General features: G+C 38.7%; 1 protein-coding gene across 1 annotated transcript in view; it reads left to right on the top strand.

The window, feature by feature from the left end:
• Positions 1-826: 826 nt before the first annotated feature.
• The window catches only part of LOC129505915 (membrane cofactor protein-like), a 30,532-nt gene continuing 8,276 nt past the window's right edge, over positions 827-23,082 (top strand). Inside the window, exons 1-7 of the mRNA XM_055319272.1 lie at positions 827-869; positions 5,972-6,151; positions 6,484-6,583; positions 10,090-10,175; positions 11,076-11,273; positions 17,866-18,048; positions 20,928-20,975. Of these exons, the coding sequence (XP_055175247.1) occupies positions 6,004-6,151; positions 6,484-6,583; positions 10,090-10,175; positions 11,076-11,273; positions 17,866-18,048; positions 20,928-20,975 (763 nt within the window). The 5' untranslated portion in view covers positions 827-869; positions 5,972-6,003. The remainder of the gene's footprint in view (positions 870-5,971; positions 6,152-6,483; positions 6,584-10,089; positions 10,176-11,075; positions 11,274-17,865; positions 18,049-20,927; positions 20,976-23,082) is intronic.

Here is a 23,082-nt window from a genome sequence, read left to right as displayed (position 1 = left end):
CAGAGGGAGGAGCAGGCTCCCTGAGGCGCCCGACGCGGGACTCAATCCCGAGGCTCCGGGGTCACGCCGGGCCCCGCCCCCCGGGCGCCCCGCCCTTACCTTCTCCTCTCAGGGAAGCGCTCCCTTGCCGCGGGCAGGAGGCCGCCCTCCGCCGCCTCCCTCGAGGACGGGCTCGGCGAGCGCGGGCAGCGCCCCGGGGCCGCCACGCTGCGGCCGCACGACGACCCCGCTGCCGGGGCTCCGCGCTCTCCCCTCAGCGCGCCCTTCCGCTCCGGCCCCGGACGACGGCGGCGACGGCCCCGCCCGCTCCGCGGCCCTTCCCCGCCCGCTCCGCGCTGGCCGAGCTCCCGAAGCCGCCGGGGGCCTCCGCTCGGCGCGCACACGGGGTCGCCGCGGGACGAGACCCAGGGGCCCGGCGACCCGGGGGCGCGACGCCAGCACGCGCGCGCCGGCCGCGGAGGCCTCTGGGTCCCACGGCCCGGCCCCGCCCCCGGCCGCCCGCGGGCCCCGCCCCTTCCGCGAAGGCGAGACGCTTCCGCCCAGGCCCCGCCCACCTCCCGCCCAAGCCCCGCCCCGATCCCACCAGGCTCCGCCCACTTCCGCCCAGGCCCCGCCCCTATCTCTCCCTGCCACGCCCCTCCGTTGCGCACCTGCCCGGGGATAACTGGGGGTGGGGGATTGTGGCGTGCGGTGCCAGTCCTCGGGGAGGAGTCCTCCCGGCCGGCTCGTAGGCTCCCGCTGGGCACCTGCAAGATGACGGCGTCCCGCGCACCGCGCACCCTGTCCCTGCTGCCCGGAGAAGCGCTTTTCTTGGCGCTTGGTCGGGATCCTATTGGTGGCCCCAGTGCTCCTGCTTTCTCTAAACTCTGGTAAGAGCCTGGAGAGGTTATGCCCTCTGGCCCTGAGCTGGAGCAGATCCGGGGAGCTGGCCGGAGGTACCCAGGGCCCTGGAGCTTTGCGTCCTTGACCTCCTGATCCTGATTTCACTATTGATCTGCTTGCACGCACACAAATGCAAGCACAGACAGTTTTGCTCACTGTGAGAACCCACACAGTGGCAGTCAAGACAAGGATGCTAAGACTGATTGACAACGGCAGACAAGACATACTGCTAGCGAGTACATAACCCAAGAGAAGTGCTCTGGAGGAGAGGAGCTTGATTCTCCGGTAGCATTTAACAAGGACTAGTGGCAGAGAAAATCTTTCACTAAAACTGGCCAAACTCTTCTTCTGTGGGATTCTGTACTTACTATTCCCTCAGACTTGCAATATTCTCCGCCGGCCCTTTGTATATAAGGCTCCTTCCTCTCATTCAAGCTCAATTGAGATGTCACCCCCCCTCTGACCACCCTATCTCAGACACGCACACTCCAGCTCAGATCCCTCCCTGATGGGGAGACACTCTTGCCAAACTGCTTGCTCTCCCCACTAGAATGCAGAGAGCTCCTCTGTCTTGTCACACTTGTCATTCAAAATGCCCAGCTTTTTGCTCAGTATCAACAGTCTTGTATAACCTTTAAGTATCAGAAAATGAAATACAATATTCAGCTGAGGCTTATATAGAGTACCAGCAAAAGGTTCTTTAAAAACCCAGGGTTAGGATGGCCTTTCTGTGGTGCCTAAGCTAAGGCGGGGCAGCTGATGTCAGAAAGGCTCTGTCTCCTACTGTTTATGTAGACTCTGCGGTGCCCACAATACTCTTGTCTTGCTTGTTACTAGTGGGGAGGGGCCGGTGGCAATAAAAAGAAAGCAAAAAGAAAAAAAAATTTTAAAAGGGATCAAGTTAAAAAAAAAAAAAGGGATCAAGTTGAGGTTAGCCATGGAGCTAACAATGAAGGAGACCATGAATATTGTTTGGAGGAGAGGAAATACAATGAATAGGGTGAAAATTGGAAGGTCACAGATACTTAGGAATGCAGAAAAGGAAGTTGCAGGTTCAAAGGTAAAATCAGGATAGGTATGGAATTAGAGAAAGCCCAAATGAGGCCTCATTATGTCGGGCAGGGAAATACGGAAATAGAATACACATGTCCGTTTTGAAGCAGCTCCCACGCCCAGAAGCAGGTTTGTAAGCAGACAGTGTTGTGCCTGGAGGCTCGCCATCTCCAAGGCACTCAGTTGCCAGCTGCGTGAGATCGCAGAAGGGAACATTTGTCCAGTTCGGGACCAGTCCTACTCTTCCAGAAGGAGTCTCTGCCTCAGTGGAGAAAACCCACCATCTCCTGTTGTGAGTGGTGTCTTTAAGTCTCTCCTTTCTCTCTAATGAAGAAGCCAAGATCCCTAAGTGCTTACTTACAGGACAGTTTCTTGGTCTCCTTCCTCTGCAGATTATAAAGCAGAGACAACAGTCCTTATCTGGCCAATTGTTAGGTTACCAGGATACTGGGAGATAGGCAACAGAAGAAATTGCGTGGCCAGATCTTTCTCCAGTGCATAAAACTTAAAAATGATTATTTTCAATATTAGATGCATCTCAGTGTATTCTTCAGCATGGTGTTCTGTTTGACTGCGGTGGCCCTTTGAGCGCCAGATGTTTTGCCTAGCCCCTCCAAGGGACATCCTGTGCTCGGTGTTAGGGCTGCATGTGTGAATGGAGTCAGCCAGGGGGACTATTAAACACAAAAACTTGTGATAGTGACTGAAAGATCCATGCTGAGGACAGTCCAAGAGGAGGGGACTGGGCACTGCCTCCCGGGGAAGTGGAAAATGCTTGCTAGAGGAGCAGTTGACTGGGTTCAGTGTTAAGAAGTCAGGGGTTGAGCAGGAGCCACAGCTGAGCAGGAAGGAAGGGTGTTCAGAGCAGAGGGAGCAGTGTGATGGATCAGAGGCTTAGACACATGACATGGCTGGGGGCATTCGATGACTGCAGAGCTACCCGGTGTGGCAGCAGGAGGACAAGGGAGGCAAGAGAGAGCCCGAGGACTAGATCCCAGAGCCAAACATTGTGAAGAGCAACAGGATAGTCAGCAATGAACAATCACCATCATTAAAATTCAGACATGACGTTATTATCTGTTCTTTCAGGGCACCTTGAGCCGTTTTGTTGGACTTAATACATAGCGAATCGAAACCAGGGTTACTTTAATTTTTCCAGACTCAGTAGAAGACCATGTCTTGAGGACTACATCGCTAAGTGTTTTGGTGGAAGCACGGGAGGGTTTCAGATGAGTGTGGTGGGAAGCAGTGTTGCCTAGTTGCTGGGGATGTTGTCTTGGACAAATTACTTAAGCTGCTGTGCCTTAGTTTGCTCATCTTACAGAGGGGAAAATAGTATCCTATTCATAGGATGAGTATGAAGTTAGTTAAATTGCCCTTAAAATAATGGTACACAGGTAGTGCTGAAGGTTCGCTATTGCTAAAATTATAATATCACCACTGTTGTTTTAAGAAAGAAGATGTAGAATCTTTGGTTACCGTACTTGGGGAAAAAAATCCCCATTATTTGGAGTTCTCCTTTGATACTGTTAAATACTGTTTGTAATAATAACAGTAATGGAGATTGGGTCCATGATAAAACAAGAAAGCATAAATATTTTGACATGAGAGAAATCAAATACTCTGATAAAGGGAAAGAGCTGTCATTCAACCAATGAAAAAGTTTGAAGAGAGGCATAAAACAACAAAGACAAAAATGATGATTTGGTGATTTCTCTGGAAGACATTGGCTGAGCAGAAAAGAATTTGAGTTTTTGTCTAAGAAGATCTGCTAACTGCACTCATTCAGCTGTGGTGCTGGGCATTACAAGTGCAGTGATATGTCATACGTGGTCCTCAGAAGGTAACAGTCTCGGAGGGAGTACAAACAATAACGACTTAGGCTTTGAGGCATTCTGTGGAAGAAGTAAATCGAGCATCGTGAGGACACTTCACCTAGTTTTTTTTGTTTGTTTTTGTTTTTTTTAAATATTTTTTATTTATGATAGTCACACACAGAGAGAGAGAGAGAGGCAGAGACACAGGCAGAGGTAGAAGCAGGCTCCATGCACCGGGAGCCCAAGGTGGGATTCGATCCCGAGTCTCCAGGATCCCGCCCTGGGCCAAAGGCAGGCGCCAAACCGCTGCACACCCCGGGATCCCTCACTTCATCTAGTTTTCTGATAAGAGATGTCAAGAGCCACAAGAAGTGGCATGCCACTGAAACTGAAAGATGAGTGGGGTGGGAGGAATGTGGGATCTCTGGTCAAAGCTGAAGTTAAATGATGCAAGGAGATCTGGAGTGCTGATGTAGTTTAGGCAATTGAATGGACACTGTAAGGAATCGAATAGGGCTTGAGAATATTATGCAAGAGTGAGCAGAGCCCTGATAGGAACAAGCTTTACAAGTCAGCTAGCCATGATAAGGAGCCCTTAGGCATTGTCATGAGGGCATTAGGGAAGTCATCGAAAGGTATCTGACTTGGAAGAGTTTTGGTCACTGTCATATCAATGTGACTCTGGCAGCAATGTGAAACCTGAAATGAATGAAAGATGGCGATATAGGTAAGGGGGCCTGTTCAGAAACGCTGATAGCACTCTAGAGAAGAAATGGCAGTGGTGTGAACTTGAAGCAAAGGTAGAATTAGAGCGGTGGATCAGACATTCGAGCTGTGAAGACCATCTGTTATGTTTGCTGAGCGTGTGTGAAAACAAAACTATCTATCTTGTTTGCTGGGCAAGGGGTCACACTCTGGTTTCATTATGTTATTTGAGAGAGCATGACGTTTTCCAAGTGGAGTATGTGTGGCTAGAACCAAACCCAAGTCCTGGTACACAGCAAAGCCATTCACAGAGACATCAGGTATGCAGCAAGGAAAGTTTGAGAGGCAGTCAATGGAGGAGACAGGAGAGTAAGCCTGAAATTATCCTCTCCAAAGGGGGAGAGAACAAATATTGTTTTGTTTTGTTTTGTTTTTAATAATCATAGGGGTTAGGTTATATACATGTTGATGAAAATGGCAGGGTCTTATCCATGAGGTAGATGGAGCATGTACCTTAGTGACATATACGCATACATCCCATGTTCCCTTTGAAGTGGATGCTCAGCATCAGAAGGAGGCAAAATTTAGCCCCTGACCTCAGGAAATTATCTTAGGACAGGAGCAGAGGCTATGGTCCTGTGCTGAAAGCCTGTATAACCTGCTTTGGGTCTTAGCTCCTTATATCTGGTAAAGAATGCACAACCTTGCTTATTCATGGAATAGAGCCATATCCGCTGACCTTGATTCCAGGCTTCTGCAGAGACAGCTCATCAGTTTGTTAGTAGGTCTGAAAAGATACAATACCTGATTAGGGAGACATAGTTCTCTGTTAAAAAAAATGGGGGGGAGATATAAACTTTCTGGTAGTATTAACCTCATTTACCTTATGGGGTATAGTTTCAGGGAGGCAATTGAATATGGACTAATCACGTGTTACTCTAACATTTCTGAAGCCTCCACTGGGTACAGAGTGCAGTAGAAAAAGATGACCTATGATCTCTGACCTCTAGGAACTTGCCTTCTGTGAGGAGACTGAGCCCGAAGTGACAAATTATCATCGTTTTTTTTCAGACTATGGAAGAGTCATTGGAGCAGAGTGCTATGGCCTACAGAAGGCTTCTTAGAGGCAAGGCGAGTTTTGAAATGAATTTAGGAAAAAATGGGGAAGGTTGCATACCTATATATATATTTAAGACTATAAACATTGGGGTTTTTTTTGTCTCTTCAATCTATCATTGCAAGAAAATTCAACTTATTCCCCATCAAATAAAAAGTTATTAGGCTGTTATTTAAAGCAAGGCAAGGGACATCCTCCATGACTCCCACCACCTGGGTAAAAGCATCTAAGAATTAATAAAATCTTGCCAAGGGTCTTTCCATTTATGCTGTATTACCTGCCTACTGCCAGACCACAGCCCTTGGCTGGTGAATGAAATAAATACTTACATATATTTTTAAAAATACATAAAATAAAACATTAACATTTTCTCATTTTCTTATTATCTTATCCTTAGATGCCTGTGGTGAACCACCAAAATATGACTCTATGACGCTGAAGAGTATCCTTAAAAACTATTATGCAGTTGGGGAGAAAATATTTTATGAGTGTAATCCAGGGTACTACATTACGTTTCCTGTCTCGACTTATTGTGAGAAGAATCACTCATGGTTCCCTATCCCAGAAGGTTGTTCAAGTAAGTGAACAAAAAAACTGTGCGTGTGTGTGTGTGTATGTGTGTGTTTTTGCTTTCGCTGGAGACTTATAAATTTTACAGCAAGATTTTTTCTCATGTGAAAATTGGTTTCAGATAGCAGTACTCTTTCCAGTATTTGAGAAATCCCTAGGGGATCTTTTTCTTGGTGATTGTTTATCTGGTTAAATGTGAATTTTAAGTTTGTACACCAGTTAGTTATAGAGAATAATATTGCATTAATTGCAGAGAGTAGTGCAAAATTTTGATTTTGATTTAAATCTGTTTTGAAATCAGTGTTAAAAAAAACACAAATTTTAAAATTTTTATTTTAGAGAAAGAATGTAATTATCCAAGAATCAAAAATGGTGAATTTGTTTTCCCAAATTTCACCTCGGGATTTAATGATCAAGTTCACTTTCATTGTGATGAGGGGTAAGTTGCTCCTTAGAGGAAATAAGGTAAATGTTACTAATTCCATTTTTTTGTTTTGTTTCTCAAGCTTTCCCAGAAAGTGGATTTTATTTGCTTTCTATGTGACAAGTCACACTTATTGCCATACAACCCTTGGGCTTTTTATAGAGACTGAAAAGATGCCTAAGTAATTCAGAGAAATTTATATTGAAGGAAAGCAAAATTGTCTAATACTTAATATATCTAATAATAAGTGTATTGTAAGCATCAAAATGTAGTAATCACAGCAATTTAATTCTTGACAAAGTGCACCCTATTTAAAATGCCAACTCTCACATTTGAAGGAAGACTCACAGAAATACTGTCTTCTTGAAGTCCTTTATTTCCTTACTTGTATTGTCTGGTTATTCTCTCCATTACTGTGAACTGGGTACTAAAGTCTCCAACTAGCAGAAATGACTATTATGTAGAAATGTGTATCTCTTTATTCAATTCTGTCAGTTTTTGCCTCATATGTTTTGATGGTCTGTCATCAGGTGGCATAAATGTTCACAGCTGTTAAGTCTTCTCACTGTGTGAACCCTTTATTAATATATAATGTATTTTGCCTCTTGTAATATCTTGATTTAAAGTCTATTTGGTCTGATATAAAAGTATAGTCAACCTTACTCTCTTTTGATTACTATTTGCTGAAATATCTTCTTTAGTTCATTTACTTTCAACCTGTTTTTGTCTTTGGATCTTAAGCAAGTATATAGTTGGGTCATGTGTTTTCATCCATTCTACCAATCTCTGTCTTTTTTTTTTAATTTTATGTATTTATTCCTGCGATATATATAGAGAGACACAGGCAGAGACACAGGCAGAGGGAGAAGCAGGCTCCATGCAGGGAGCCCGACATGGGACTCAATTCCAGGTCCCCAGGATCACACCCCGAGCCAAAAGCAGACGCTCAACCACTGAGCCCCCAGGTGTACCTCCTCTTGTGTATATTCTATGACTGTTTTCTATGTGGTTATCTTGGGGATTATATTTAACATCCTGAAATTATAACACTCTAATTTGAATTTATAGCAGTTTAATTTCATAACATACAAAAACTCTGCTCCTTTATAACTCCATCCCCACTCCATTTTGTTGTTTATTACACAACATTACATCTTTATACATCGTGTGTCCCAAAACATAAACTGATAGTTCTTTAAATTAGTCCTTTAAGTTATGTAGAAAACAAGATTTGGAGTTAAAAACTAAAGTTTCAGTAATACTGTTTTATATTTCCTTTTTTTTTCTTTCAATGTATCAGTCTCTTAAGTTATAAAGAAAACAAAAAATTGCAATCATAAGCCATTGTTACAATAATATAAACTGTTATAATTGCTCATGTATTTGCTCATAAGCCATTGTTACAATAATATAAACTGTTATAATTGCTCATATTTATTTCTCCATATGGCTCAAAATACTTTCTCATATCTTTTCACTTCATCTTGCAGGACTCCCTTGAGCATTTCTTATTGCTTGCAGGGGATATGTAGTGGTCACTAACTCTTTCAGCTTTTGTTTATTTATAAAGTCTTAGTTTTCTCTTCACTTTTGAAAGATAGTTTTGCTAAATAGATGATTATTGGTTGATGGTTTTTTTTCTTCTTGCACTTTTTTGAGTATACTCTCCCAGTGTCTTCTGGCCTCCAAAGCTTCTGATAAGAAATCTGTTGATATTATTATTGAGGATCCCCCCTTGTTTGATGATGACTCTCTTCTCTCTTCCTACTTTTGAGATTCTCTCTTTGTTCAGTGTTTTGGTTTTTAATGTCTGGCTCCTGAGAGGGGAAAAAGTGAAAAATGAAGTGAGGAACAAAGAACACTGGATGTTTAAATGCCCTGGAAGTCACTTCAGACAGTTAGAAAGGGACTTATGAGAGTTAGGGGTAGGTATGATGAGAGTGGCTGCCCACTTCTTTGACTGTTTCTCTGTGATTAGAAGCAGAATTCAATAACAGCACGGATCCTCAATGTCTGGAGGACAGGGTCCCTTTTGCCCCTCCCCCCATGCTCCTAAAACTGCTTCTAAGCTGCTCCAGGAACAAATACACAGCTGCCTGCAGTGGGTGGGAGATGCGTACCTGACACTGTGTTAAGATGATAGTGACTGAAATCAATGCAATTCACCTGTCCAAGTCTTTCCTTAGAAATTACAAGCCATCAACAGACTCTGGAGTTCCACAATAACTCCATCAGGCAGATTCTGTCCTTGCAGTTGTCTGGTTGGGGAAATAGATTCTTAGTACTTCCTACTCTGCCATTTTCCCAGAATCCTCTCCTAAATACCATTGTGTAGAAAAAAGGCAATTGGATCCATATATAAACAGCTTCACCAACTATTTTTTTTACCTTGATCAAGTAAAAATATTGGAACATCTAGTTGGTAGTTATATAGAGAGAGCCCGTTAAGCAGTTTGAGGGGTACCAAACACTTAAGACATATTCTCTTCTCAAAGAAGTTGTAGCCTTATTAAGAAACACAGTATATACAGAGAGGTGTCAAAGGAAAATAATAAATGAGAAGTAGCGAATAAATGGAATTATTCATGATTACTACAGTAGGAGTCTAGCAGGAGAAAGGAGTACCATGAACTTAAAACCCAAGAGAAAATTTCATTGAGTAAGATTCCTGAGCTAGACCCAGAAAAATATTCTTACCTAAAAAATATTAACAAGAGCTAAAATTTAGCTAGCACTCACTATGTGTCAGGTGCTAGTCTAATTTAATCATTTAAACAGTCCCATGAAGTATGCAATGTTATCCCCTTTTCATAAATGAGGACGCTGAGTAATAGGACCATTTAGGGACTTGCCTGAGCTCAAATCCAAAGTGATTCATGGAGCTGGGGCTCAGATCCAGACAGGCAAGCTCTAGGGCCTAATCTCTCTACTTGGTCGTTGATTTTACTGAGAAGAATGGTGTGAACATAAGCATAGAAATGAATGTGTAGTGTGATCGCTAGAGATAGCAAAGAGACCAGACTGACAGGTATATGGCAGATTTATTTAGACATCTTTGCTTTTGGTCAATGAGTACTCAAAATGTAGAAACTCTAATTAATTGTAAATATGGTTAGCACTTTCACTATATACTGTTATTTAAGAAGCTTCTCTAAAAAAAAATAAAATAAAAAAATAATAAAAATAAAAAAAATAAAAAAATAAAAATTAAAAAAAAGAAGCTTCTCCCTCAAACTATTGTTGTGTAGTAAAGCAACAGTATTAAAATTTTCATTTTTGGGATCCCTGGGTGGCGCAGCGGTTTGGCGCCTGCCTTTGGCCCAGGGCGCGATCCTGGAGACCCGGGATCGAATCCCACGTCGGGTTCCCGGTGTATGGAGCCTGCTTCTCCCTCTGCCTGTGTCTCTGCCTCTCTCTCTCTCTGTGACTATCATAAATAAATAAAAAATTAAAAAAAAATTTTCATTTTTATGTGCATCTTGTTAACTAACAGAGAAAATAGAAAGTTTTTCTTTTCTCAGTTATCACTTAGAAGGAAATGCAATTTTGACTTGTAACCTTCAAGGAGATGAGGTGTATTGGAGTGATGAATTCCCACAATGTGAAAGTAAGTAAATTTTCATTTTAGAATTTAGATCTGCAAGCCTCAATCTTTTAGGCCTCAGATCCCCTTTAAGCTTTTAAGTTGACAAAGATCCCAAAGACCTTTTCTTTATGTGGGCTGTGTTTATTGATATTCATCATATTGGAATAAAAAAATGAGAAGTTTTAAAAATAATCATTCATTCATGTTTAGGAATAGTAAGCTCAATACCTGTTAACATATGCAACACATTTTTATGAAAAATAAATCTTCCATAGCAAATACTGAAAGTAGTCCCATTGTTTTACATTTTTGCAAATCTCTTGAATATCTGGCTTAAAGAAGGATATCTGTATTCAGTCTCTTGTGAAATCACATAATTTGTAGCCTTGGAAAATTTCATGGTTATGTTCATAAGGATGAAAGTGAAGAAAGACAATATCTTGGTATTATTGTGAATCACTCATTTAGCAAATGGGTGTATATATATATATATATATATATAATACAAATTGATGTATTTAAATATTTCAAGAATTTCTCAGCTAGCAGTAAATTTTATTTTTAATTACAAGCATATTAATTTAGCATATTTATTAATTATTTAATAAATTTAGCATATTTAATTTTCTCATTAAATTTTCAGTACCTTTTATAATGACTAGAACAAAACTTAGCATGGCCTTATAAAGTAATAATAAGTATTTTATATAGGTATTCAAGAAAATGAACTTTGTTTTAAAAATTCATTTGTGATGGTTTGAATTTGGGATAATACATTTTCTCATAGAAACTGAAATAGATATTAGATTCACAGCTAGCCTATAGAAATTATGTTAATGAATTACTGAAGGTAGCTCATAGGACTTTATAAGGCTCTCTTAACACCTTTCCTTTATTTCTTCTTTTTATTTCCTTTATAAGAGATTTACTGTCAACCACCTGCAAAAATAAAAAATGGAAAACACACCAATAGCCACAGAACTATTTTTGAATATAATGAATTAATTACTTTTAGTTGTAATCATCTAAAAGGATCAGATCAATATTCCCTTGTTGGAGAAAGAGAACTTACTTGTATTGAGAAAAACAAGTGGAGTAGTCGCCCTCCTCAGTGTAAAGGTAATGATATTTCCATTTATTTCCTTCTTCATTTGTAAATTGTAAATTTGGAAACATTTTGTAAATAGTTTTATCTGTAAGTAAACAAAATAGTCATCTGTGCCTCCTCCTGGTAAATTGACTTCCAATGTAGGTTAATACAGGTCGAGTGAAATCAGTTCCAATTATAGAGTTTCCTGCTCCTCATCCCAAATGTTCTCAGCATTCTAGTTCACATGGTGGACTGTGTATATGCATGAGTTAGGAATTTTTTTGCTTGAAAGAACCCAAAAATTCAACACATACTGGGTTAAAAATAAGAAAATTTTTTTCTTATAAGATATGAAAGTTCTGGCTACAGAGTAAATTGTAAAAGAGTAACCATCTCACTGCCAAGAGATAAGCTCTGGACAAAACATATTTTAAAAACAATGTTTAAGGGATCCCTGGGTGGCGCAGCGGTTTAGCGCCTGCCTTTGGCCCAGGATGCGATCCCGGAGAGCCGGGATCGAGTCCCACGTCGGGCTCCCGGTGCATGGATCCTGCTTCTCCCTCTGCCTGTGTCTCTGCCTCTCTCTCTCTCTCACCGTGTGCCTATTATAAGTAAATAAAAATTTAAATAAATAAATAAATAAATAAATAAATAAATAAATAAATAAAAACCATGTTTAAGACACTGGAGAGTGATCGAAAGCAAGGAGGCACTAGAGGGATTTTACTCTTGGAAGAAAGGAACCACTGAATAACAGCAAAATATTTATTCTTTTCAAGTGCACATGGAACATTCTCTAAAACGAGCAAGATAATTTTTAACAAATTTCAAAAAACTGAAATTTTTCAGAATACATTTGTTTATTGCAATGGAATGAAGGTAGAAATCAAGACAGATAACCCAGAAAATCTTCAAATATTTGATAATTATGCAAGACACTTTTTTTTATTTTTTATTTTTATTTTTTTTGCAAGACACTTCTAAGCAACCTATGAATCAAAGAAGAATTCATAAGAGAATTTAGAAAGTGTTTTGAATTGAATAAATATGAAAACATGGCATATCAAAATTTGTTACAACAAAAACATTGCTTTGAGGAAAATTCATAACATGAAATAGTTATGATAGAAAAAAAGAAGTCTTAATAATCTGTGCTTCTAAAAAGAAGAGCAGATTAAACTCAAAGAGACAGAGGGACACCTGGGTGGCTCAATGGTTGAGTATCTACCTTTGGCTCAGGTTATGATCCCAGGGTCCTGGGAGATCGATTCCTGCATCAGGCTCCCTGCAGGGAGCCTGCTTTCCCTCTACCTATGTCTCTGCCTCTCTCTCTCTCTCTCTCTCTCTCTCTCTGTGTGACTTTCATGAATAAATAAAATCTTTAAAAAGCAAACAAACAAGGAGACAGAAGGAGATAATATCAATAGAAATAAGTCAATGAAATTGAAAAGAGAAAATTAATGAAACCAACACCTGGTTCTTGGAGATAATAAGATATATAACGTAGCCAGACTGAAAGAAAAAGAGAGGATACTTTATCAGCATCAAGAATGAAGAAGAGGACAACACTAAATATCCTACAGATGTTTAAGGGATAATAGGGGAATATTATGAAAACAACTGTGCCTATAAATTTGACAACTTATATATGAAATAGGCAAATTCCTTGAAAGATACAAAATACCAACCAAAGCTCACTCAGATATACATAACCTGAATAGTCATCATCTTTTTTTTTTTTTAAGTAAACTCTGTGCCCAATGTGGGGCTTGAATTCACAACCCCATGATCAACAGTCACATACTTTACCCACTAAGCCAGCCAGGTACCCCTGAATAGTCTTATATCTATTAAAGAAATAGAATGTTTAGTTAAATACCTTCCCACAACGAGAACTGCAGGCCCAGATGGCCTCCATAGAAAGTTCTAACAAACATTTCAGAAATAAAAAATAGTATGTCTATGCAAACTCTTCAAGACATATAAGAAAAGAGAATACTTCTCAACTCCTTTCATGAGAACAGCATTATCCTTATGACAAAACCAGACAAAAACTTTGCAAGAAAATTACAAACAATATCTTTAATGAACACAGAATCAAAACTTCTCAACATAATATTGACAAAGCAAATCCTGCCTTATATAACAATAATAATACATCATAGCAGAGTAATATTTATTCCATAAATGCAAGAATTCAAATGTAAAAATTAATCAGTGTAATTTACTAGATCAAGACTCTGGATAAGAAAAAAATGTGACTTTCTTAATAGATGTTTAAAAAAAGCACTTGACAGAATTGATCTTTTTTGGGATAAAATTTCTCAACAAGCTAGGAATGGAAAGGAAGCAACTATCTCATCATAAAAGGCATCAACAAAATCTCAGAGCTAACGTTATACTTAATTCCCTAAGTGTAAATAAGACTAATTTCCCCCAAGGTAGGAAAAAGAGGAGGAAGTCCATTCTCACCACTCTATCCAGCATTGTACGGGATGTCCTAGCTACTACGAGGCAAGAGAGAGAATTAGGCATACATGTTGGAAAGTAAGAAAGTAAGGCTCTGTTCCCTTATGACTTGATTATGTAGAAGATTCCAAGGACCTAAGTTTTAACAAGTTTGCAAAATATAAGATCAACGTACAGAAGACAGTTATATGTCTGTATAATAGCAATAAATCATTAGAAATAGAAATTTTAAGAAGTATTTACAGTAGCTCCAAAACATAAAATACTTGAGTATAAATCTAACAATATATATGTAATATTTTAATGCTAAAATATACTAAACACTAATAAAGGAAATTAAACCTTAATAAATGAAGAGATATACATTAGTTATGGTTTAGAAGATTCAATATAATAGTTCTCTGTAATTTATCTAAATTCAGCAAAATCCCAATAAAAATCCCAGCAGAACTTTTTGTATAAAATAAACTGACTACAATTTATATGGAAAGACAAAATTACTAGAATAGTGAAAACAATTTTGACAAAAATTAGTGGATTCACTCTATCTGATATTAAAACTATATAAAGCATACGTAAGGCATATAATCAAGACAATGTGGTATAGGTGAAAGCATAGCTATATAGAACAATGGCATAGAATACTGAATCCAGAACTAGATGCTTGTCAATATATCCTGTTGATTTTCTTCAGGTGTACAGGTGTACAAACAATTCAGTGGAAAAACGATGTTTTCAACAAATGGTATAGCACAATTAGAGATCCATGTGCCAAAAAAAAAAAAAAAAAAAAAGGAACCTTGAAACCTTGACTAATGTTAGCACCATAATCCAACAGTTACTCAAAATGGATCATAGAGATCCAGTAAGTCCACTACTGGTTATTTGCCCAAAGAAAATGAAAAAGAAAAAAAATTTTAAAAAGATATATGCACTCCTGTTTATTACAGTATTATTTACAATAATCAAGATACGGAAGCAACCTGAGTGTCTATCAATAGGTGAATCACTAAAGATGTGATGCACACACACATACACACACACACAGAGGAATTTTACATAGCCATAACAAAGGATGACACTTTGCCATTTGTGAAAACATGAATAGGCCTGGAGGATACTGTGCTAAGTGAAATAAGTCAGACTGAAACAAATAAATATCATATGATTTCACTCATATGTGGAATCTAAGAAACAAAACAAATGAAGAAACAAACAAAACTAATTCAGACCCGTAAATACAGAAAATATGGTTGCCAAAGGAAAGAGAGGTAGAAGATGAACAAAATGGGTGAAAGGGAGTGAGAGATACAAACTTCCCATTATAGAATAAATAAGTCATGGAAATAAAAGGTGCAGCATAGAGAATGTACTCAATGATATTGTGTGGTAACAAGTGGTGACCACACTTGTGGTGAGCATAGCATAACATATAGAGTTGGTGAACACCTGAAACTAAGATAATGTGTGTCAACTATATTCAAATTTTTAAAATTAAAAATAAATAAAATTTAGAGGGAAAATGGATCATAGATTACATGTAAAACCTAAAACTGTACGATTTTGGCAAGAAAACATATAAAATATTTGTGACCTAACCAAAGATTTATTAAATACCACCCATAAAGCATGATCTTTGAAAGAAAAAAATTTAAAAAAAAGAAAAAAAAAATTGCATGTTCTAAACTCAAAACTTCTGGTCTACAAAAGAACTGTTAAAAGAATGGGTAAAAAGTGAGCAGTAGACTGGGAGAAAATATTTGCAAAGCACCTATCTGATAATGGACTTTTATCTATGATACATAAAAAATTCTCAAGCTCAATAATTAGAAAACAAACTAGTTTTTAAAAAACGAACAAAGTATTTGAGTAGACCTAGTTCAATAAACATGATATATGGACGGCAAAAAAGTACGTGACGAGTTTCTCAATATAATTAGTAATTTAAGAAATGTATTTTAAAACCAAAAAAAGATACCACTAAACATCTATTAGGATGACTGAAATCAAAAACAAATAACTTACCATATGATTCATCAATCAAAATAAAATAAAATCATACTCACATAGGAACCTGTGTGAGAATATTCAGCTGCTTTAGTTATAATCACCCCAAACTGGGAACAACCCACTTGTCCTTCAACTGGTGAGTGAATAAACAACCACGGTACATCTACACAATGGAATACTCCTCAGCGATAGAAAGGAGTGTGCTCTAATCCATGCAGCAACGAGAATGAATCTCTAATGCATTATGCTAAGTGAAACAAGCCATACTCAGGGGCAGTGGTCCCATTATGACATTCTGGAAAAGCAACTGTATAGAGATAGAAAACAGATCAGTGTTTGGCTGGTTGGTGAGGGGGGTTGTGGAGGTGGGGAGGGTTGATTACAAAGGGGCATGAGGAAATGTTGGGGGGTAATGGAACTCTTCTGTGTCTTTACTGTGGTGATTGCATGATTATTTGCATTTGTCAGGCCTAATACAGCTGTACACTTAAAAGGGTGAGTTTTACTGTATGTAAACTGTGTCTAGCAAACATAAGGAAAACCATTAGTGCAGTTAACAGCAGTGTAGCGCGACAGGGAAAAGATCGGTGAACCTGAAGTCAGGAGAATATGATTGGAAACGAATGATTAGAAAGAGAGAGACTTACAGATCCGTGGAAGAAGAGCAGGAAGTCAACATACGTGCTGTTGGTACTTCAGAAAGAGAGGAGAAAGAGCAGTATGGAGGTGATTTGAATAAATATTGGCCCCAAATTACCCACATTTGTCCCAAAACAATAACCTCACAGAAACAAGGAAGTCTGACCCCAGCAGGATAAACACATTGTTCTAATTTACCAAGAAACCCCCACTGAACTAAACACATCATGGTAGAACTAAAAGGGTCAAGGCAAAGCAGCCAGGAAGAGGGGAGAATAAACACATGTCACAGTGTCCTCCCCCAAGTAAGAGTGACAGCTGACTCATGCTGAGGAACAGTGGAGACCGGAAGACAGTATCTGCTAGCGTGCTGGAAAAACCCCAAAACGTGTAATCTAGAATTCTCCGTCAAGGAGAAGTCTTTCAAGACTGAGGTGATGAAATGAAACCTTCTGAGATAAACCCACGCCAAGGAAATTTGTCATGAGCCGACCTGCACCATGGGAATTGCTACAGGAAGTTCCTCAGGCAGAAGGGGAATGAGAGCTGATGGAAAGTCAGAACCCTGGGGAACAGAGGAAGAGCAGTCCTCTCGTTGAAAGAGCAGTCCTCTCTCCTCTTTCTGGCCCTTGTCTGTTGGTCAGATTGAACGTCCTAGGATGTTCTGGTGTAGTCCCTGCCCCAACCCTGTGGTGTTGGTTTTTGGTTCCAAATTCTGCCAAGCCCCTTAGTAGATCCTGAGAGCGATCTATCAGGTCATGACCAGTAGTTTACTTGGTAAGAAGCAGAGTAGAATGGGAAATTGAGCAGAGTCCACTGGCATGAGGCTAACTTTTGTATTTCAGGCCTGCGTGCTCACATACTGGTTTACAGGGTAAAATGTGCCATTTGATCTCTAGGCTGCAGGCCAAGATGTTTGGAAAACGCTGCCCTAAGTCCACTGGCCTTTCCATTTCTTGCACATCTCTGTTTGTGTATGTTGTTGCTCCCTGAGAACGACCTTTCTGCGTATGTGTGCATGGCTACCTGCTTTTCGACTTTTAAGTTTGAGCTCAAGTATTACTTTCTCAGAAGAGTATGTGTTCCCTGCTTTCCTGGGAAAGCAGGGTACTGCAATCAGTGTCAGCATGACCTTTAAAAAAATCCCTAGAGCAAAGGACGATCAAAAGTTGCTCTTGAACTTACCCCAAATGTGTATGTGGCGGTCAGACCTTTCTCAAAACTTGTCACTAATGGGAAAAAATGTAGGAAAGCCAATAAACTATAATGTTAGTCTTCTCTAGGAGGAAAATAGTTACTAGATTTTTCTAAATCCATTTCCCTGGAGTTAAAATATACATATATATACCAGGTTCTTACGTAGTTTTTTTTTCCTTTTAATTAACATCTTACCTTTCATTCCTTGTATTTTTCTTCACACTGGGAATTATTATTTTGCACAATTTTTTCTGATCCTGTGCTAAAGTAGCTTTCCATTAATTCTAGAGTTTCTCTATTTTTCAGTGGTCAAATGTGACTATCCAGTAATTGAACATGGAAGACTGATAGCAGGAATCAAAGAAAAATATTACTACCAAGCAATGGTTCTACTTGAATGCCTCCCAGGCTTCTATCTTAATGGCAGCAACAGAGTGTTCTGTGGTGAGAATAGTACTTGGGATCCTAAAATACCAAAATGTATTAAAGGTACAAATGTCTTTTTCCATCTTTTTGTTTTAGTTTTTATTTCTTTGACATTATATATCAGTGATACTGAATCACTGAGAAAAGGAAATTTTAGTATTTAACTCTGTCTTGTATTTATTTCCATGACAGAGACATGACATAATTTCTATGTTGTGATTCTGTATATTTTCATAGGGTCTTAACATGTCAGTTATATAAATTTCTCCTGTATAGTAGTTTTTTAAGACTTTATTTATTTATTTGACGGAAGGAGAGAGAGAGGGAGAGCACAAGCAGGGGGAGCGGCAGGCAAAGAGAGAGGGACAAGCAGGCTCCCTGATGAGTAAGGAGCCGGATGTGGAGCTCTATTCCAGGACCCTGGGATCACGACCTGAGCTGAAAGCAGATGCTTAACCGAGTGAGCCACCCAGGCGCCCCTTGTGTAGTATTTTTATGTATAAGAATGCATAGCAGTCACTTTTAGAGTGAATTGAAACATGAAAATGTTTACATTTATAGGTCAACAATAAAAGGTATAATTCATATAAATGAAATGAAAGCAGTAATTCCCAAGTAGTTGGTTCTACATCATTGTGTTTTTCAGTACCAACTTCTCCCAATGTAAAGCCTCTAATTTTTTTTAAGATTGTATTTATTTATTCATGACAGACAGAGAGAGAGAGGGGGGTGCAGAGACACAGGCAGAGGGAGAAGCAGGCTCCATGCAGGGAGCCTGATGCGGGACTCAATCCTGGGACTCCAGGATCCTACCCTGGGCCAAAGGCAGGCGCCAACACTGAGCCACCCAGGGATCCCCATAAAGTCTCTAATTTTGAGTCATTCAGATTAGTACTCTCCTGCTTATGTTTTACAAAAATCCTTTACATTCATGTGATTTACACTCATTCATCACTTTTAGTAATGAAAGGATGAAGGATATGTGTATAGTCATTTTAGTTGTTATATCTAATTATTCTAAAATTATTTGGTGTAGTCTGCAGATATAAACAGGTGTGTAAAGCTGGGCAAGTTACATAAAGTGCAAATGGGATGCATTTAGCACTTAGCACAGTACCTGGCATATAGGAAGCTCCTAAAGGTAGCTTATATGACTTACAGGATCACTCGAATTAATATTAGTGAAGAAGGCCTATAGCTTCTGTTTTTTAACATGCATGTTTTCTGTGTCATTGCATTTGCTGTTTTATTCCTTTTAAAAGTGATGTAATCTGTTAGCTCCTTTAGGGTATCTTCCTGGTCCAGGACTATGTCTCAATTGCTGGACTGCAATCAGCTTAGTTTTTGTTTTTTTATGTAGCACAGTATATTTTTTTTAAGATTTTATTTTATTTGAGAGAGAGAGAGAGCACACAAGCATAGAGAGGGGCAGAAAGAGAGGGAAAAGGAGATTCCTCCCTAAGCAGGGAGCCTGATGTGGGGCTCATTCCCAGGACCCGGGATCATGACCTAAGCCAAAGGCAGACAGACGCTTAACCCACTGAGCCACCCCGGTGTCCTATGTAGCACAATTTAAACTGGGAAATTTCTGTTGTCTCCAGAATAAGACCTGTATGTCTTCCTCCAGCCCCATCCCTTCCTGCTTCACACAATTATTCTTTTTTTCTTCACTGCACCTAAATTTGGCAACTGCACCTAAATTTTATTTGGCAACTGCACCTAAATTTCATAGCAACCAAAAGCCTAGAAAAATCTTTATTAATTGAAATGAAATGGAGATTTCTTTCAGAGACTGCTTGTCAGCTACTCTACTTAAGACTTGAAAGATGATTTTACTATGATGGAAGGAAATATATTCCTGATTTCAGTGCTGCTGTCTCTGACCTCTCTTTGCAGCAGAAAGAAGGAGATGTTAGGAATAGTGGGAAGAGCATTAGCCTGGGCTGACCTCACTCACGGTTTTGATTGGCTCTGCTTATTCAGATAACCTCATTTCTGTGGACTCTAATTTCCTATGTCATGAAGGTGTTGACCTCAAACACATCATGATTATTGGCTTTTAATTTGTATATTTCCTATGGCCATACTATTTCAAAGGATTTGGAAGAATTATGCATGTTAACATGGTAATGAGAACACTTCTTTTTATAATTCCTATAAACCTAGCCTCCTTGTGTACTTTAGTTGAGTGCTGTGAGGCTTAGGGGAAATAAATGGTTCTTTTGGTGGGCTGATAAAATAAGATTGTATGTGAAATTTATATTCCTTGACCCATCCATGTTTACTCACATGGTCCTGGTGGGTATACACACTGTGGTATACTATGTTTGTTGATATGCTCTTTTGAAGGAGTTGAACCATAAACATTTCATAAGAGATTTATAAAAAACTGATAGAGTTTAGTTTTTGGAAGAATCATGAGAAAAAGCTTTTGGAGAGGAGAAGCTACAGGGATCTTTTTCAAAAATAAAATCAAAACTCTCCATGGGATTGTCATTTTTTATCATCAATTGAGAAAGTCTTTATCAAAAGATCAGCAACATAGAATGGTGTTAAGGCATATCTAAATGTGCAAATATATTTTAAAAAGCCCAAGAAATACTAGGCAGAGAAGAAAAAAGATATGTCTTATGTAGTATGATACCACTTGGATGGTTTTTTTTTTTTAAGATATGTGTGTTTACTCTGAACACATTATTTTTATGGTTTATTATCAGTTAACTTCCAGGATTTCCATATAATATACAAAGCTGTAGTGAATGTTCTTGTGTACTTATGCAGATATATATTAGGTTAAATACCTAGAAGTAGAATTGCAAAGCTTCGAAAGCATGTGTGTTTTTCATTTTGAGAAATTATGAATCATTTTTAAAAATAAAAAATCAAAATTAAATCCATAATTTTATATTGATAAGGCTGGTGAATCAAATTTCTTTTCCCAGGTTTCAAGCCTACTCATCCAACCAAACCTCCAGTTTCAAGATATCCAGGTTCAGTAATTCTTTCTCCTGCTTATATTGCTAACAACTTTATAAGATGATGAGTGCAAAGTTATATCTTGTTATAATTTGCATTTTTAAAATAAATCGTATTTATTTATTCATGAGAGAGAGAGAGAGAGAGGCAGAGACACAGGCGGAGGGAGAAGCAGGCTCCATGCAGGGAGCCCGACGTGGGATTCGATCCCAGGTCTCCAGGATCATGCCCTGAGCCAAAGGCAGATGCTTAACTGCTGAGCCACCCAGGCATCCCTGCATTTTTTAAGTTACCAATGAAGCTGAACATTTTTGGTCTACATTGATTTATCCATGCCTTTTGCTCATTTTTTGAAATTAGGTTTCTAAAATATTTTTCTTGTTGATTTGTGAAAGCTCGTTATTATAAGTTAAAACCCTTCTAATATGAAGTGAACATTTTTTTTCAGGGGCTTTTTGGCCTTATTTTCACTAGTCAATTTTATTTTAAGATTTTTTTTATTGTATTCAATTGGTTATAGATTGCTTTTTTTGAAAATATTTTATCTATTTATTTGAGGAGGAAGGAAGGAGAAAGAGCATGAGGAGGGAAGGGGAGAGGGAGAAGCAGAACCCTGCTGAGCAGGGAGCCTGATATGGGCGGAGTTCCACCCCTGGACCCCAGATCATGACCTCATGATTGCTTTTTATAACTTTTTGTTGCATGAGTGGCATACAAATATATTTTTGTAAATTTTCAAACATTGTGAAAGTGTACAGAGCAAAGAATTACCCTTCTTTTTTTCTCTAGTTGATTAACTAAATTAATCATAGTTATTAGTTTAGGGTGTCTATTTCTGTACATCAACATCCTTCGATATGTAGTTATACATATAGTTGGACATCTTTTCTTTTATCTTAAATAAAATTGACATCATATTGTATATATTTTTCTGAAACTTGCACTTTTTCCATTTAATGTCTTATATGGGGGTTGTATTTAGATTTACTAGGTCAATGATGACCTTGAAATGTATACCATATTGATTTGGTTAGCTATTCTGTTAGTGTTCTTTTACACGTGTAGTTATTTTATATCAATAGATAGATGGATTAGCAGATGTAATGATCTTTTCCCTAATGGCTACACATGTTGTGTCTTCCTTATAAAAGTTTTAGGCTTTCCCCATGCTACAACTTTATAAACATTTTAACCCTGAGTTCTGATTGCAGTCTTTGCATTTAAATCATTGGTGCATCTGAAATTCATTATGGTGCATGGAATGAGACAGCGTTCCTGTCTCCTCCACCCACCCCCACCCGGTGGCCAAGGAGGGACATCTGTTGAGTAAATTGTCCTCTCTCCAACAATTTTCAAGAGCCACTTTTGTTGTCATTAAATTCATAGGTCTTCTGGTCATCTTTCTGTTTCCTTGGACTCTGACAATTCTCAGGGCAGCACTGAATTGTTCTTTTTTTCTCCCCACTCTAACAGAACTATGATCTGTTTTAATATGTGGCAGGAACACCTTTTCAGAAATATTTGGACCATTTTGTATGTTAATAAAAGATAAGCTTTTATTATATTTTTTTACTATTTTAACCATGGTAAGTGTACATTTCAGTGGACGCTACCATCCATCTCTAAAACTTTTCTATCATCTCCAATTGAAACGTTACATTCATTAAACAGTAACTCCACCCCCCCCCCACCAGCCCTGGTAACAATTCTGTTTTCTGTCTTTAGGAATTTGGCCAGTCTAGGTATTTTATAGAAGTGAAATCATTTCTGCCACATCTCACTTGGATGTAAATCGTTGTCAGATTCAACATCATGAAGCATGTGCTCTTATTTGCTTCGAAGGGTTTTATAGTTTTAGATCTTTAGCATCTTTGATCCATTTTGAATTAATTTTCAAGTTTGGTGTATGGCAAGAGTTAAAATTCATCCTTTTGTGTATGTGATTATCCAGTTTTCAAAACCATTTGTGAAAAAGATTTCTCTTTCCCTATCAAATGTTATCAGCACCCTTGTGGAGAATTACTTGACTGTATACGCAAAGGTCTATTTTTTGGCTTCTAGTCCATTGGTCTGAATGCCCGTGCCATTCTGTTTGATTACTGTAGCTTTATAGTAAGTTTT

Source organism: Nyctereutes procyonoides, unplaced genomic scaffold (genome assembly GCF_905146905.1).
Source record: "Nyctereutes procyonoides isolate TBG_1078 unplaced genomic scaffold, NYPRO_anot_genome, whole genome shotgun sequence".
Classification (NCBI taxonomy): Eukaryota; Metazoa; Chordata; class Mammalia; order Carnivora; family Canidae; genus Nyctereutes; species Nyctereutes procyonoides.
The sequence above is the reverse complement of the archived record's forward strand: the minus strand, read 5'-3'. Positions and strand labels throughout refer to the sequence as shown.